The 19,410-nt window shown below is 32.4% G+C and overlaps 1 protein-coding gene and 1 non-coding gene across 2 annotated transcripts; one reads left to right on the top strand and one right to left on the bottom strand.

Annotated features, from left to right (window-relative positions):
* Positions 1-265: 265 nt before the first annotated feature.
* On the bottom strand, positions 266-733 carry LOC138867814 (uncharacterized). Its single transcript, XM_070144621.1, has one exon. The coding sequence runs from the start codon at positions 731-733 to the stop codon at positions 266-268; it is 468 nt and encodes a 155-aa protein (XP_070000722.1).
* Positions 734-16,673: 15,940 nt separating this feature from the next.
* Positions 16,674-16,745, top strand: TRNAR-CCU (transfer RNA arginine (anticodon CCU)). The gene has a single exon. It is a non-coding gene; the product is annotated as a tRNA-Arg (tRNA).
* Positions 16,746-19,410: the final 2,665 nt, after the last annotated feature.

Here is a 19,410-nt window from a genome sequence, read left to right as displayed (position 1 = left end):
GGTTAAAAGAATCAGCAGTAATGTTATCAATATATCCCTTGATCACAAATAATACTTTTCTTTTAATTACATGCTATTAAAGTTATATGATTGCATTCATTCACCCCATATATGTTTTAATAAATCCCTCTATTACACTATTCATCTCACTGATTTCATATTCTCATGAGTCTATATAACTGCAATCATTCATCTCATGCCATATATATATATACATACGGATATATATATGATTTTCTTCTTCTCCAAGCTTGTCCCGTTTACATTACAGGGTCGCTGCAGCTATCCTCTTCCTCCAGGTTTCCCGGTCCAGTGCGTCTTCCTCTGTTGCTTCCATCTCTTCCAGGTCTTTTCTCAGGCAGTCCATCCATCTCAATTTCGGCCTTCCTTTTCGTCTTCTTGCTGGTGGTGCCATCTCTAGCACTCTGCGCCCAGCATACTCCTCGTCTCTTCTTTTCACATGACCAAACCACCTTAGTCGGGCTTTCCTGAACCGTTCCGTAATGGGCATGATTCCAAATATTTCTCGAATCACTTCGTTCCTCACGTGATCTTTCAATGTGTGGCCACATGCCCATCTGCGCATTTTCATTTCTGCCACTTCTAGTCTCTTGGTGTTACGGGCACTCAGGGGTAGCGTTTCCATACCAAATAGCATCGCTGGTTGGATTCCCATGTGGATCCTGCCTTTCACCTTCGATGGTATACTTTTGTCGCAGAGGAAACCGGACATCTTCTTCCAGTTGTTCTATCCATATTGTATCCTTCGGTTTACTTATGCCCCGAAGGATACAATGTGGATGGAACATACATAAATATATATATATATATATATATATATATATATATATATATATATATATATGTGTGTGTGTGTGTGTGTGTGTGTGTGTGTGTGTGTGTATACACACACTCGCATATATATATATATATATATATATATATATATATATATATATATATATATATATATATGTATGTATATGTGTGTGTGTGTGTGTGTGTGTGTGTGTGTGTACACACACACACACACACACACACACACACATATATATATATATATATATATATATATATATATATATATATATATATATATATATATATGTATATGTACATATACACACACTCGCATATGTATATATGTATGCGTGTGTGTATATAAAATGCTCTTTCAGTTCTTTGTAAATTATTTTTTTCTTTTAACAAGTTATCAATTCTCGTTGGCTTACTAGATAATGTTCGCAGTTATGTTATCACAGAAAATGGATAGAATTTAAAGAAAACGAGGAAACCCAGTATTGAGAACCTCCGATGACAGATTTCGGTGTTTTAAGGCCAACTTCATTTATATGTATATTATAAATAAATAAATAAATATACTCATATGTATGCATATACAGACACTCTCTCTCTCTCTCTCTCTCTCTCACACACACACACACACACACACACACACACACACACACACACACACACACACACACACACACACACATATATATATATATATATATATATATATATATATATATATATATATATATATATATATATATATTATATATGTGTGTGTGTGCTTCCATTCTTTATATGCGCGTCATGTGAATATGCTGTTCAGAGATAAATACACTTTTCTCTTTCTCTCCCCCGCTTTCTTCCATTTTCTCCCTCCGTCTCTTATTTTGAGTTTATTATTCATCTAAGTCTTATGATGGATATAACACTCCCTTCTCTTATTGGAGAATCCAATTCTTTCTTCCATTCTTCATTTTTTTTCTTTTTAGAATTTAAAACCTTATTTTTTCGCTTTACCTGCAATATGGTTTGCACAGGATCCAGCTGTCACGATGCAATAATAGTATTTCACACCTTGGTAGCTGCACTGTCTGGTTTGTCTACTTTGCATTTTATTTCATTATGCACCATAAAGAGAGAGAGAGAGAGAGAGAGAGAGAGATAGAGAGAGATAGAGAGAGAGAGAGAGAGAGAGAGAGATCATTCTTCTCTCCTATGAAATCGCATTTCTTATCTGAAGTAGGCAAAGTGGAACGAAGATAACGCTAAGCAAGCTAATAAAACAAAATTTGCTTCTTCTTTTGCCGCTTTCCTTCCTTCCACCTTTTCTACTCCGTCTTCATTTATTTCCTTCTCTTCATCAGTTGTTCGTCCTCTTCGTCCTCATCTTATTTCTTTGCTTCTCATATAACTAATACAGTCATATGATTATGAGAGGACGAACATGAAAATAATGAAAACGCACAGAAACACCAACAAACAGCAAAGCAAATAAAAAAATACAAAATCAATCCCTCCAATTGCTTCATATTCCTTTGCATTGTAAACACCGGAAGAAGAGACAGAAGCAAAATTAGAAAGATATATGGAACGGAAGTTAAGTAGATAGAGATGCAAACAGAAATTCATGCGTAAAAGTTGTCTAAGTAGCATCTGTCGGGGATTGAACCCGAGTCTGTCGCGTAGGAGGCGACCATGTTAACCGCTACACCATAGACACATTACATGTAATGTAGTTTACTATAGTTACATTTTATTTTTTACGGGAACATTTCTATTACACTTGTTTATGTGGTTACATACATATGTGTATGTGTGTGTACTTTTTAAAAGGAGTAAGATGCATTATGCATTACTGGATACCTACCTTTGCACTGAAATGTATCCAATCTTTAAAAAATCAAATGAAATGTATCCAATCTTTAAAAAATCAAATAAAGTTAAAAACCTTTTTAAATCCCCCTTTCCTTGGCTCAAAAAAACTTTTTTTTTTCAAAACTATCTAATAATAATAATAATAATAATAATAATAAAAAATAACCATCTTCCTTCTTATGTCAACTAATCATGCTGTTACCATTATCGTTATCATAATTACTTTTGACAGACTTCCAAATCGATAATACCATTAAAATACGCATTTCAAAAAATACCAGTAAATATATAGTTTATTTACAGGTATAACCAATCCAATTTGCAAGTCCACATTCATTTGTCGAAATTTGTGGATAACGAGTCAGCAGTAAAAAGTTATTAATATAAGAAGAGGAGGAAGGGAGCGGTTACAATTTGACTTTGAGATATTATAGAGAGAGTTACAATATTATATGGATACTAAATTTCAAATGATACAAATGATAAAGCCATTTTGAAGTCATGGATATCATATTCATATTACTTAGAATATTGACAATGAAAGTAATGATCATAATAACATTGGCTAGTACACGGTAAGCTACTCATCAGAGAAAATGGGCATCATTAAAAGGAAAACGGGGAAGCACAGTGTTGAGAACCTTCTATGATACTTTTTCCGCATATTAAGGTCCATTTTATCTTTTATCAAATTTATAAAAAAAAAAATATTTTTCTTAAGCTTTTTATCTAATTTTCAGTTTAAACTTACACACAAACATACACACACACACACATATGTGTTTATATATGTATATATATATATATATATATATATATATATATATATATATATATATGTATATTTGTGTGTGTGTGTGTGTAAAATGCTCTTTTAGTTCTTTGCATATTATCAAGTTATCAACAAGTTATCAATTCTCGTTGGTTTGCCAGTTCATGCTCGCAGGTTGTTATCATAGAAAATGGATAGAATTTAAAAGAAAACGAGGAAACCCAGTATTGAGAACCTCCGATGACAGATTTCGGTATTTTAAAGCAAACTTTATTTTGATCAAGTTAGATGACATTTACCTAAGGGCTTTTATTTATACCAACGACTGGAAAATGTGATAGGAGTTCAGTTAGGTGTGAACTACAGTGACAGCAAATATTTCAATTTATATAGGCAATTATCAAGTTCTTGTAAAAAAGAGATCATTCTTCTCTCCTGTGAAATTTTAAGCAAGATAATAAAACAAAATTTGCTTCTTCTTTTGTCTCTTTCCTTCTTTCCACCTTTTCTACTTCGTCTTGATTTTCATTTCTATTTCATCGCTTGTTCGTCCTCTTCGTCCTCCTCCCATCATTTGCTTTCCATATCACTTATACAGTCATATAGACGTGCACATATGTATTTAGCATCACATAAAGTAGTATATAAATATTCTCGTAAAAACTACAATAGAATTCTAGTAAAATTAGTATTAGTGTTGATATGAGAAGCAAAGAATGGGAGCAGGACGAAGAGGACGAACACGTGATGAAGAGAAGGTGGAAAGAAGGAAACGGGCAAGAGAAGAAGCAAATTTTGTTTTATTATATTGCTTAGTTTTATCTTCGTTCCACTATATAATTTGAAAGGTTTGTTTTCACTGTAGTTCACAGTGTCGTGAAATAAATGAATTCAATATATGATCCATAATGAAATAAAATGCAAAACGGAGAAAAACCAAGACGGAGTAGAGAAGGTGGAAGGCAGGAAAGAGACAAAAGAAGCAAATTTTGTTTTATTATCTTGCTTAGTGTTATCTTCGTTCCACCTTGCCTACTTCAGATAAGAAATGCGATTTCATATGAGAGGAGAATGATATCTATTTTACATCAGCTTTATAATTACCTATATATTTTGAAAGGTTTGTTTTCACTGTAATTCAGTGTCATGAAATAAATAAATGCTATTTATGGTCCGCAATGAAATACAAATACAAACTAGACAAACCAGACAGTACAGCTACCAAGGAGTGAAATACTACTACTACTACATTGTGACAGCTTCTTCGTATTGTTGCTGTTATTATCCTCCTCATCCTATTCTTATTATCATTATTATTATTGTTGTTATTGGGATTTTAGTTATTTGTTATTATCATCATTACCAATGATGCTTCTTATCATTTATTGGTATATTCATTATTATCATCATTATTCTTTATTATCATCACTATGATAACCATTGTTGTTCTTGTTAGCATCATTAACATTATTACTGCTGCTCTGTCTCTCTCTCTCCTTCTCTCTCTCTCTGTTTATGTGCGTGCATTTGCAAACCTTTTTATGCACATGTTTGTCATATAGTTCCGTCTCAGTGTTGATCCAGACACGTTTTTCCCAGAATTATATAACTCGATCGAAAGCTTGTCAATTTGGTGGGGGATAAATTTTGTTTCAACAAGTTTTAAAAGTACAATGTAATAACTTCAGATGCTGTGACAATATCCTTAACACATTACTTCCTAATGCCAGACTAATGGCATATCATGGTATTTTTACTTAATCTGCTTTGTGTACTTTTTTCCTTGGAAAATTGCTTTAAAACAAACTTGAATTTCTGTCTTTCATTCGAATTCCTGTTAGATGAAATCTTGTTTTCATCATAAATTTCTTAAAATATTCTGTTGGAGGAACAGTTTCTACCCAACCGCAGCACGTTTTCGAAGTCAAATGTAAATCAATATAGCTGTTATGTAAGTAGCTATGAAATTACATGCTTTCTCAGTATGTTTAAAAGACTAATCGTTTTGAAAATCTTCGAATGAAATAGATGATCTACCAAATGGTTTATATATATATATATATATATATATATATATATATATATATATATATATATATATATATATATATATATATATATATATATATATATATATATCGAAAAAAAAAATAGTTTCATGAAATAGATGATCTACCAAATGGTATATATATATATATATATATATATATATATATATATATATATATATATATATATATATATATATATACACATATATATATATCCGAAAAAAATAGTTTCATGAGAAGAGAGAATAAACTGAAATACAAACAAGAATAGCATCTCATACGGTACAAAATAGAAGATATATGATTAGCACAGGATCCAGCTGTCACAATTTAGAAGTATTTCACGCCTTGGTAGCTGTACTGCCTGGTTTGTCTACTTTGCATTTTATTTCATTCCGGACCATAAGTAGCATTTATTTATTTTATGACACTGAACTACAGTGAAAACAAACCTTTCAAAATATAAAGGTAATTATCAAACTACTATAGAAAAATAGAGATCATTCCTCTTTCCTATGAAATCGTCTTTCTTATCTGAAGTAGGCAAAGTGGAACGAAGATAACACTAAGCAAGATATTAAAACAAAATTTACTTCTTTTGCCTTTTGCCAATAATGTTTAATACAACTTGCTCCTTTAGTGAAAGTACACACCAACGTGCACATATGTATTTAACATCACATACATAAGTGTAATATTAGTGTTCTGATAAAATCTACATAATAAATTTACTGAAATTCATCTATATGAAAGAAGCTTCCGTGGTGTAGTGGTTAGCACTGTCGCCTCCTACGCGACAGACTCGGGTTCAATCCCCGACGGATACTAGGGATGGTATTTTATACATGAACTTCTGTTTGCATCTCTATCTACTAACTTTCCGTTCCATATATCTTTCTACTTTTGTTTCTGTCTCTTTCTCCAGTCCTTACAATGCGGAGGAATAGGAATTTTGCTGTTAGTCCTCTCATAATCATATGACTGTATTAGTTATATGAGAAGCAAAGAATGGGAGGAGGACGAAGAGGGCGAACAAGTGATGAAGAGAAAGAAATAAAAATCAAGACGGAGTAGAGAAGGTGGAAGGAAGGAAAGAGGCAAAAGAAGAAGCAAATTTTGTTTTATTATCTTGCTTAGTGTTATCTCCGTTCCACTTTGCCTACTTCAGATAAGAAATACGATTTCATATGAGAGGAGAATGATATCTATTTTACATCAGCTTCATAATTACCTATATATTTTGAAAGGTTTGTTTTCACTGTAATTCAGTGTCATGAAATAAATAAATGCTACGTATGGTCTGCAATGAAATAAAAATACAAACTAGACAAACCAGACAGTACAGCTACCAAGGTGTGAAATACTACTACTACATTGTGACAGCTTCTTCGTATTGTTGCTGTTATTATTATCCTCCTCATCCTATTCTTATTATCATTATTATTATTGTTGTTATTGGGATTTTAGTTATTTGTTATTATCATCATTACCAATGATGCTTCTTATCGTTATGGGTATATTCATCATTATCATCATTATTCTTTATTATCATCATTATCTTTATACTTTTTTAATATTATTATTACTATTATTATTAGTTGATTGCCATTGTTGTTCTTGTTAGCATCATCAACATTATTACTGCTCTCTCTCTCTCTCTCTCTGTTTATGTGCGTGCATTTGCAAACATTTTTATGCACGTGTTTGTCATATAGTTCCGTCTCAGTGTTGATCCAGACACGTTTTTCCCAGAATTATAGAACTCGAACTTTGAATTTCTGTCTTTCATTCGAATTCCTATTAGATGAAAACTTGTTTTCATCATAAATTTCTTAAAATTTTCTGTTGGAGGAACAGTTTCTACCCAACCGCGGTACGTTTTCGAAGTCAAATATAAATCAATATAGAAGTTATGTAAGTAGCTATGAAATTACATGCTTTCTCAGTATGTTTAAAAGACTACTCGTTTTGAAAATCTTTGAATGAAATAGATGATCTACCAAATGGTATATATATATATATATATATATATATATATATATATATATATATATATATATATATATATATATATATGCATATATCCGAAAAAAATAGTTTCATGAGAAGAGAGAATAGAATGAAATGCAAACAAGAATTACATCTCATACGGTACAAAATAGAAGATATATGGTTAGCACAGGATCCATCTGTCACAATTTAGTAGAATTTCACGCCTTGGTAGCTGTACTGCCTGGTTTGTCTACTTTGCATTTTATTTCATTACGGACCATAAGTAGCATTTATTTATTTTATGACACTGAACTACAGTGAAAACAAACCTTTCAAAATATAAAGGTAATTATCAAACTACTTTAGAAAAATAGAGATCATTCCTCTCTCCTGTGAAATCGTCTTTCTTATCTGAAGTAGGCGAAGTGGAACGAAGATAACACTAAGCAAGATATTAAAACAAAATTTACTTCTTTTGCCTCTTTCATCTTTTCTACTCCGTCTTCATTTTTCTTTCTCTTCCTCACTTGTTCGTCCTCTTCGTCCTCCTCCCATTCTTTGCTTCCCATACCACTAATACAGTCATATGATTACGAGAGAACTAACAGCATAATTGTGAAAACGCTTATAAACACTAACAAAGAAAAATCAAACCCTCTAATTCCTTCATACTCCTTCGCATTGTAAACAGCGGAGAAAGAGAAACAAAAGTAGAAAGTTGTGGAACGAAGGTAAGAAGAGATACAAACAGAAATTCATGCATAAAGATTAATAGCATTTACTATCCGTCGAGGACTGAACCCGAGTCTGTCGCGTGGGAGGCGACTGTGGTAACCAATACAACAGGTAATATGAATAAATTGTATGAATTTTGCTAGAATTATATTGTAGCTTTTACGAGAACATTTAAATTACACCTGTGTATGAGATGTTAAGTACGTATGTGTTTGTGTTTGTGTATTTTCACTAAAAGAGTAAGATGTATTGTTACCATTGTATACCTACCATTGCACTGAAGATAGGTATTTTTTCTTTTAACTGGATATTTTAGGAAAGGGTTTTTGAAGGAGCCAAGTAAAGAGATATTTAAAAAGGTTGATAAATTCATTTGATTTTTTTTCCTTTTTAATTCTGGACATATTTCATTGCAATGGTAGGTGTACAATAATGTTTAAGACTTCTTACTCCTTTAGTGAAAGTACACACAAACATGCACATATGTATTTAACATCACATACATAAGTGCAATATGAGTGTTTTGATAAAATCTACATAATAAGTTAACTGAAATTCATCTATATGAAAGAAGGTTCCGTGGTGTAGTGGTTAGCACGGTCGCCTCCTACGCGACAGACTCGGGTTCAATCCCCGACGGATACTAATACTGCAAATATTTTATGCATTAATTTTTGTTTGCATCTCTATCTACTTCCCTTCCGTTCAACATATATTTCTACTTTTGTTTCTGTCTCTTTCTCCAGTCCTTACAATGCGGAGGAATAGGAATTTTGCTGTTAGTCCTCTCATAATCATATGACTGTATTAGTTATATGAGAAGCAAAGAATGGGAGAAGGACGAAGAGAGCGAACAAGTGATGAAGAGAAACAAATAAAAAATCAAGACGGAGTAGAGAAGGTGGAAGGAAGGAAAGAGGCAAAAGAAGAAGCAAATTTTGTTTTATTATCTTGCTTAGCGTTATCTGCGTTCCACTTTGCCTACTTCAGATAAGAAATACGATTTTATATGAGAGGAGAATGATATCTATTTTACATCAGCTTTATAATTACCTATATATTTTGAAAGGTTTGTTTTCACTGTAGTTCAGTGTAATAAATAAATAAATGCTACTTATGGTCCGCAATGAAATAAAAATACAAACTAGACAAACCAGACAGTACAGCTACCAAGGTGTGAAATACTACTATTGCATTGTGACAGCTGGATCCTGTGCTAACCACAAATCTTCTATTTTCTACCGTATGAAATGTTGTAATTCTTGTTTACACTTCATCTTATTCTCTATTCTCATAAAACTTTTTTTTAGGTATATGTATATATATAATTTTTTATTCAAACCAATTGATATATCATATATTCGAAGATTTTAAAACGAGTGTTCTTTTAAACATACTGCAAAGCATGTAATTTAATAACGACTTACAGAAGTTGTATATTGATTCACTTTTCTCTTCGTAAACGTTATTTCAACAGAAAATTATAAGAAAGATAAAAACAAGATTTCATCTAACAGGAATTCGAATGAATAGCAATAATTCAAGACAGAAGTTCAGGTTTGTTTTAAAGCGATTCTGTAAGGAAAAAGTACACACAACAGTTTAAGTAAAAATACCATGATATGCCAATAATCTGACAAAATTAGGAAGTAATCTGTCATAGATATTGTCACAGCGGCGGACATTGAGGAGGGGGGGGGGGGGCACACCACGCCACCCCGAGGAAACAAACAAACAAACAAGCAAAACAGAATCTTTTTCTCTTCATTTCTTTGACATCTGAGGTGATTGCATTCTACTTTTAAAATCGGTTGAAGCAAAATTGTTCTCCCACCAAATTGGCAAGATTTCGATCGAGTAATATAGTTCTGGGGAAAACGTATCTGGATCAACACTGAAACGGAAATATATGACAAACATGTGTATAAAAATGTTTACAAATGTACGTAGATAAACAGAGAGAGAGAGAGACAGAGAGACAGAAAGACTACAGCAACAATGACATTAATGATTATGATGATAACAATAATAACAATGGCAATAACAGTAATAATGATAATGAAAATTATATAAAAATAATGATAATCATAATGAATAATAATGATAATGATAATAAAGATACTATTAATGATAATAAGAGACAACAGGTGTAATGATAATGATAACCATAACCATAATAACAACAACAAAAGAATAGGAGGAGAAGGATAGTGATAACAACATCAATACAAAGGAATAAAGAAGAATGCAGAGAAGGAGAAGCACGATATTTAAAATACAAAGACTGTGAAACAAACTAAGCAAGAAAACAACAACAGAAAGACATCGGGAAAGCACGTGGAAGCATAAACAAAACAAATAAAAATGTTCTCCTACTTCCCATCCCGTGAATTTTCTCGCTTTTTCTCTCTCTTTTTCACGTTCTTTAACTCCCCCTTTCTTTCCTTTCAAATGCTCTCTTCCTATGTCCCCTCTTCCCCTTTTCTCCCCTCTTTCGTTTCCTCTTCATTTTCCCCTACTCTCCTTTGCTTTCCCTCTCCTAAGGGTCTTCTTCATCCTTAATTTTCTTTCTCTTCTCTCTTCCATTCGTCCTCTCTTCGCTCTTTTTCCCTCTCCACTTTTCTCTCTCCTATTCACTATTTCTAAAACCCTACCCCCTTGTCCTCAATTTCCCTTCTATCTTCCTTTCTTCTACAAGTACAGTCATATGATTATGAGAGGACTAACATCAAAATTGCGAAAAGGCGCATAAACACTGACAATCAAAGGAAATGAAAAAAAATACAAAATCAATCCCTCCAATTCCTTCATACTCCTTCGCATCGTAAACATCGGAGGAAGAAACAAAAGTAAAAGTAGAAAGATATATGGAACGGAAGGTAAGTAGATAGAGATGCAAACAGAAATTCATGCATAAAAGTTCTCTAAGTAGCATCTGTCGGGGATTGAACCCGAGTCTTTCGCGTAGGAGGCGAACATGTTAACCACTACACCATAGACACATTGCATCTATTGAATTTTACTATAGTTATATTTTATTTTTTACGGGAACATTTCTATTACACTTGTTTATGTGATGTTACATACATATGTGTATGTGTGTGTGTACTTTTTAAAAGGAGTAAGATGCATTATACATTACTGGATACCTACCTTTGCACTGAAATGTATCCAATCTTTAAAAAATCAAATGAAGTTAAAAGCCTTTTTAAATACCCCTTTCCTTGGCTCCAAAAACCTGTTTTTTTTCTAAACTATCTAAAAATAGTAAGAATAAAAAAAAAACTACCCATCTTCCTTCTTATGTCAACTAAGCATGCTGTTACCATTATCGTTATCATAATTACTTTTGACAGACTTCCAAATCGATAATACCATTAAAATACGCATTTCAAAAATACCAGTAAGTTATATAGTTTATTTACAGGTATAACCAATCCAATTTGCAAGTCCACATTCATTTGTCGAAATTTGTGGTCAAACGAGTCAGCAGTAAAAAGTTAATAATATATGAAGAGAAGCAGGTAGGGAGGGGTTACGATTTGACTTTGAAATATTATAGAGAGAGGAGTTACAATTTGACTTTGAAATATTATATAGAGAGTTACAATATTATATGGATACTAAATTTCAAATGATACAAATGATGAAGCCATTTTGAAGTCATGGATATCATATTCATATTACTTAGAAGATTGACAATGAAAGTAATGATCATAATAACATTGAATAGTACACAGTAAGCTACACATCAAAGAAAATGGGCAGCATTAAAAGGAAAACGGGGAAGCACAGTGTTGAGAACCTTCTATGATACTGTTTCCGCATTTTAAGGTCCATTTTATCTTTTATCAAATTTATATAAAAAAAATGCATGTTTTTCTTAAGCTTTTTATCTAATTTTCAGTTTAAACTTACACACAAACATACACACACACACATATATGTGTTTATATATGTATATATATATATATATATATATATATATATATATTTGTGTGTGTGTGTGTGTGTAAAATGCTCTTTTAGTTCTTTGCATATCAAGTTATCAACAAGTTATCAATTCTCGTTGGTTTACTAGATCATGTTCGCAGGTTATGTTATCATAGAAAATGGATAGAATTTAAAAGAAAACGAGGAAACCCAGTATTGAGAACCTCCGATGACAGATTTCGGTATTTTAAAGCAAACTTTATTTTGATCAAGTTTGATGACATTTACCTAAGGGCTTTTATTTATACCAACGACTGGAAAATTTGATAGGAGTTCAGTTAGGTGTAAATCGACCAGAGGTAACGATAAAATACATGTCTGCATCCTAGCTCATTATGTAAACCACTCTCTCTCTCTCTCTCTCTCTCTCTCTCTCTCTCTCTCTCTCTCTCTCTCTCTCTCTCTCTCTCTCTCTCTCTCTCTATATATATATATATATATATATATATATATATATATACACGCACAAACATACACAAACTTGCATTTCTCTCTCCATTTATGTATATATGTATGTGGATGTGGCTGTGGTTACGTATATATATATATATATATATATATATATATATATATATATATATATATATATATATATATATATATATATATATATATAATGTATGTATGTATGTATGAATTTATACATATTTATACATATATATTCACACACACACACACACACATGTATATATATGTAAATATATTTACACAAAACACATTCACAAACTTACAAACCATGCTATCGATAGACTGCCGCGTCTCCATTTAGATTTCGGTTATATCATTTCTTGTTGGCCGGTACACCTGCTCAGTTGAAACTTATATGTATATATATATATATATATATATATATGTTTGTATATTTATATATATATTATAGATATATCTGTGTGTGTGTTTGTTTGTGTATGTGTTTGTGAAAGGCATGCCATCAATAATTGTTTAAAAGTATTAGAAATGCACCTGTTTATGTTTTCACAGAAAATGGGTAGAATGTAAAGGAAAACGGGGAAGCACAGTATTGAGAAACTCCGATGATTTATTTTGCTCACGTTTAATCACATTTATCTTAAGGCTTTTATTTGTTTCCGCATATCTATTAATATATATTTATTCGTTTAACCAAATATCCAAGGATTTTATATTTATTTTCAATTCTTTCATGGTTTCATTTTTTTCTTTCTCTTTCTGAATTTCAATTTACAACTGTAAGTCGTTATGAAATTATATGTTTTCTCAGTATGTTTTAAAAAAATACTAGTTTTGAAAATCTTCGAATGAAATATATGATATATCAAATGGTTTATAGTATATATAAATAAATAACATATATACATATATATAGCTGAAAAAATAGTTTCATGAGAAGAAACAAGAATTATAACATATCACGGTACAAAATAGAATATGTTTAGTTAGCACAGGATCCAGCTGTCACAATGCAACAGTACCTTGGTAGCTGTACTGTCTGGTTTGTCTACTTTACATTTTTATTTCATTACGGACCACAAGTAGCATTTATTTATTTCATGACACTGTGAACTACAGTGACAGCAAATCTTTCAATCTATACAGGTAATTATCAAGTTCCTGTAAAAAAGAGATCATTCTTCTCTCCTGTGAAATTTTAAGCAAGATAATAAAACAAAATTTGCTTCTTCTTTTGTCTCTTTCCTTCTTTCCACCTTTTCTACTTCGTCTTAATTTTCATTTCTATTTCATCGCTTGTTCGTCCTCTTCGTCCTCCTCCCATCCTTTGCTTTCCATATCACTTATACAGTCATATAGACGTGCACATATGTATTTAGCATCACATAAAATAGTATATAAATATTATCGTAAAAAACTACAATAGAATTCTAGTAAAATTAATTAATATTATGACATGAGTCTGCTGCATAATGGTTAGCACGGTCGCCTCCTACGCGACAGACTTGGTCCTCTCATAATCATATGACTGTATTAGTGATATGAGAAGCAAAGAATGGGAGCAGGACGAAGAGGACGAACACGTGATGAAGAGAAGGTGGAAGGAAGGAAAGGGGCAAGAAAAAGAAGCAAATTTTGTTTTATTTTCTTGGTTAGTGTTATCTTCGTTCCACTATATAATTTGAAAGGTTTGTTTTCACTGTAGTTCACAGTGTCGTGAAATAAATGAATGCAATATATGATCCATAATTAAATAAAATGCAAAACGGAGAAAAACCAAGACGGAGTAGAGAAGGTGGAAGGAAGGAAAGAGACAAAAGAAGCAAATTTTGTTTTATTATCTTGCTTAGTGTTATCTTCGTTCCACTTTGCCTACTTCAGATAAGAAATACGATTTCATAGGAGAGAAGAATGATATCTATTTAAATCAGCTTCATAATTACCTATATATTTTGAAAGGTTTATTTTCACTGTAGTTCAGTGTAATGAAATAAATAAATGCTACTTATGGCCCGCAATGAAATGAAAATACAAACTAGACAAACCAGACAGTACAGCTACCAAGGTGTGAAATACTACTACTACATTGTGACAGCTTCTTCGTATCGTTGCTGTTATTATTATCCTCCTCGTCCTATTCTTATTATCATTATTATTATTGTTGTTATTGGGATTTTGGTTATTTGTTATTATCATCATTACCAATGATGCTTCTTATCATTATTGATATATTCATTATTATCATCATTATTCTTTATTATTATCATTACCTTTATTCTTTTTTAGTATTATTATTACTATGATTGCCATTGTTGTTCTTGTTAGCATCATTAACATTATTAGTGCTCTCTCTCTCTCTCTCTCTCTCTCTCTGTTTATGTGCGTGCATTTGCAAACATTTTTTATACACATGTTTGTCATATAGTTCCGTCTCAGTGTTGATCCAGACACGTTTTTCCCAGAATTATAGAACTCGATCGAAAGCTTTTCAATTTGGTGGGGGATAAATTTTGTTCCAACAGGTTTTAAAAGTGCAATGTAATAACTTCAGATGCTGTGACAATATCTATGACACATTACTTCCTAATGTCAGATTAATGGCATATCATGGTATTTTTACTTAATCTGCTTTGTGTACTTTTTCTTTACAGAATCGCTTTAAAACAAACTTGAATTTCTGTCTTTCATTCGAATTCCTGTTAGATGAAATCTTGTTTTCATCATAAATTTCTTAAAATTTTCTGTTGGAGGAACAGTTTCTACCCAACCGCGGTACGTTTTCGAAGTCAAATATAAATCAATATAGAAGTTATGTAAGTAGCTATGAAATTACATGCTTTCTCAGTATGTTTAAAAGACTAATCGTTTTGAAAATCTTCGAATGAAATAGATGATCTACCAAATGGCATATATATATATATATCCGAACAAATAGTTTTATGAGAAGAGAGAATAAAATGAAATGCAAACAAGAATTACATCTCATACGGTACAAAATAGAAGATATATGGTTAGCACAGGATCCAGCTGTCACAATTTAGTAGTATTTCACGCCTTGGTAGCTGTACTGTCTGGTTTGTCTACTTTGCATTTTATTTCATTATGGACCATAAGTAGCATTTATTTATTTTATGACACTGAACTACAGTGAAAACAAACCTTTCAAAATATAAAGGTAATTATCAAACTACTTTAGAAAAATCGAGATCATTCCTCTTTCTTATGAAATCGTCTTTCTTATCTGAAGTAGGCAAAGTGGAACGAAGATGTACTAAGCAAGATATTAAAACAAAATTTACTTCTTTTGCCTCTTTCATCTTTTCTACTCCGTCTTCATTTTTCTTTCTCTTCACGTTTTCGTTCTCTTCGTCGTCCTCCCATTCTTTGCTTCCCATACCACTAATACAGTCATATGATTACGAGAGAACTAACAGCATAATTGTGAAAACGCGTATAAACACTAACAAAGAAAAATCAAACCCTCTAATTCCTTCATACTCCTTCGCATTGTAAACACCGGAGAAAGAGAAACAAAAGTAGAAAGTTGTGGAACGAAGGTAAGAAGAGATACAAACAGAAATTCATGCATAAAGATTAATAGCATTTACTATCCGTCGAGGATTGAACCCGAGTCTGTCGCGTAAGAGGCGCCTGTGATAACCACTACAACAGGTAATATGTATAAATTATATGAATTTTGCTAGAATTATATTGTAGCTTTTACGAGAACATTTATAGTACACCTGTGTATGTGATGTTAAATACATATGTGTATGTGTGTGTGTACTTTCACTAAAAGAGTAAGATGTATTGTTATTGTATACCTACCATTGTATACCTACCATTGCACTGAAGATAGGTATTTTTTCTTTTAACTGGATATTTTAGGAAAGGGTTTTTGAAGGAGCCAAGTAAAGAGATATTTTAAAAACATGCACATATGTATTTAACATCACATACATAAGTGTAATGAGTGTTCTGATAAAATCTACATGATAATTATACTGAAATTCATTGATATGAAAGAAGCTTCCGTGGTGTAGTGGTTAGCACGGTCGCCTCCTACGCGACAGACTCGGGTTCAATCCCCGACGGATACTAATACTGTAATTTTTATGCATGAATTTCTGTTTGCATCTCTATCTACTTCCCTTCCATTGCACATATCTTTCTACTTTTGTTTCTGTCTCTTTCTCCAGTCCTTACAATGCAGAGGAATAGGAATTTTGCTGTTAGTCCTCTCATAATCATATACCTGTATTAGTTATATGAGAAGCAAAGAATGGGAGGAGGAAGAAGAGGACAAACAAGTGATGAAGAGAAACAAATAAAAATCAAGACGGAGTAGAGAAGGTGGAAGGAAGGAAAGAGGCAAAAGAAGAAGCAAATTTTGTTTTATTATCTTGCTTAGTGTTATCTCCGTTCCACCTTGCCTACTTCAGATAAGAAATACGATTTCATAGGAGAGAAGAATGATATCTATTTTACATCAGCTTCAGAATTACCTATATATTTTGAAAGGTTTGTTTTCACTGTAATTCAGTGTCATGAAATAAATAAATGCTACTTATGGTCCGCAATGAAATACAAATACAAACTAGACAAACCAGACAGTACAGCTACCAGGGAGTGAAATACTACTATTGCATTGTGACAGCTGGATCCTGTGCTAACCACACATCTTCTATTTTGTACCGTGTATGTTGTAATTCTTGTTTACACTTCATCTTATTCTCTATTCTCATGAAACTTTATATATATATATATATATATATATATATATATATATATATACTTTTTTTCTATTTAAACCAATTGATATATCATATATTCGGAGAGTATTCTTTTAAACATACTGTAAAACATGTAATTTAATAGCGACTTACAAAAGTTTTATATTGATTCACTTTTCTCTTCGCAAACGTTATTCCAACAGAAAATTATAAGAAAGATAAAAACAAGATTTCATCTAACAGGAAGTTGAATGAATAGCAATAATTCAAGACAGAAGTTCAGGTTTGTTTTAAAGCGATTCTGTAAGGAAAAAGTATATAACATAACAGTTTAAGTAAAAATACCATGATATGCCAATAATGACAAAATTAGGAAGTAATCTGTCATAGATATTGTCACAGCGGCGGACATTGAGGAGGGGGGGGGCACACCTCACCATCCCGAGGAAACAAACAAACAAACATACAAAACAGAATCTTTTTCTCTTCATTTCTTTAACATCTGAGGTGATTGCATTCTACTTTTAAAATCGGTTGAAGTAAAATTAATTTCCCACCAAATCGGCAAGATTTAGATCGAGTAATATAGTTCTGGGAAAAACGTATCTGGATCAACACTGAGACGGAAATATCTGACAAACATATGCATAAAAATGTTTACAAATGTACGTAGATAAACAGAGAGAGAGACAGACAGAGAGACAGAAAGACAGACTACAGCAGTGATATTAATGATGATGATGATAATAATAATAACAATAGCAATAATAGTAATAATGATAATGAAAATGATATAAAAATAATGATAATCATAATAAATAATAATGATAATGATAATAAAGATACTAATAATGATGACTAATACAGGTTTAGATAAACTGAACTTGACAAAAAAGAAAGATAGTATATAGAAAAATATAGATGAATAGATACATATCGATAAATGTAGATGAATCGATAGATAACTAGATGGATATATGAGTAGACTGATGAATAGATAGATAAATGGATAGATATGTGAATAGATAAGTTGACTTATGAATAGATACATATCATTCATATATGTATGTATGTGTAGAAATGAAGCACCTTTTAAGCTCCTTTCTACCATTTTCCCCTGTTTCTCTCATCTCTTCTCCTTCACTCCTATTCTTCCTTTCCTCCTCACACCTTCTTTATTTCTCTCCTCCTCACTCCTCTCCCTCTCTTCCTAACTCACTCTTTTCCACCCAATTCTCCTCCTCCTCACGTCTTTTCTCTTACTTCTTATCTCCTTTTCTTTGTAACTTCTTATCTCCCTTTTCTCCCTCTCTTCCTTACTCCTTCTTTTTCTCACTCTTCTCCCTTTCCTCCTCCATCTCTCCTTTACCCGTTGTCCTTCCCTCTCCTCCTCCTCTCTCTCTTCCTCACCCCTTCTCCTTTTCCTCCTTCCTCCAGTCTTCCTTACTCCTCTTCTCCCTCTCCTCATTCCTCTTCTTCCGTTTCCTATCCCACTCCTCTGCTCCCTTTCTTCCCTTCTCCTTTCTACTCTTTCTCTTCTTCTCCCTTCCTCCATTCCACCTCCCTTCTCCACTTGTTACCTTCCCACAACTTGGATGGAGATGGCTATTTCAGAGGCAAAGGTTTTTGTATATTCATGTCTGTCCCTATTACCATTATCGCTATTGCTATCATTTACTACTATTTTCTTTATTCTTCTCACCGCTGTTATTGCGATAAGCGTTATTCATTGCCATTTTCAGCTTTAGCGTGTCTATTTTTTATCGTATCTTCTCTTTTCATCTATTATCGTTATTTCCGTTCTCACCTCACCTCTATACCTTTCTTTTCTTGAAAGTAAACTGTGTTGTAGCTACAAACATACAAGCAAGCAGTTGCTGTTGCTCTCTCTCTCTCTCTCTCTCTCTCTCTCTCTCTCTCTCTGTCTCTGTCTCTGTCTCTCTGTCTCTCTGTCTCTCTGTCTCTCTGTCTCTCTGTCTCTCTCTCTCTCTCTCTCTCTCTCTCTCTCTTTCTGTCTCTGTCTCTGTCTCTG

The sequence above is a fragment of the Penaeus vannamei genome, chromosome 32 (assembly GCF_042767895.1).
Source record: "Penaeus vannamei isolate JL-2024 chromosome 32, ASM4276789v1, whole genome shotgun sequence".
Classification (NCBI taxonomy): domain Eukaryota; kingdom Metazoa; phylum Arthropoda; class Malacostraca; order Decapoda; family Penaeidae; genus Penaeus; species Penaeus vannamei.
This window is presented reverse-complemented; position numbering and strand designations above follow the sequence as displayed.

Coding starts and splice junctions, on each gene's coding strand:
- LOC138867814 (XM_070144621.1), bottom strand. CDS start 733: ATGTCCGGTTTCCTCTGCGACAAAAGTATACCATCGAAGGTGAAAGGC.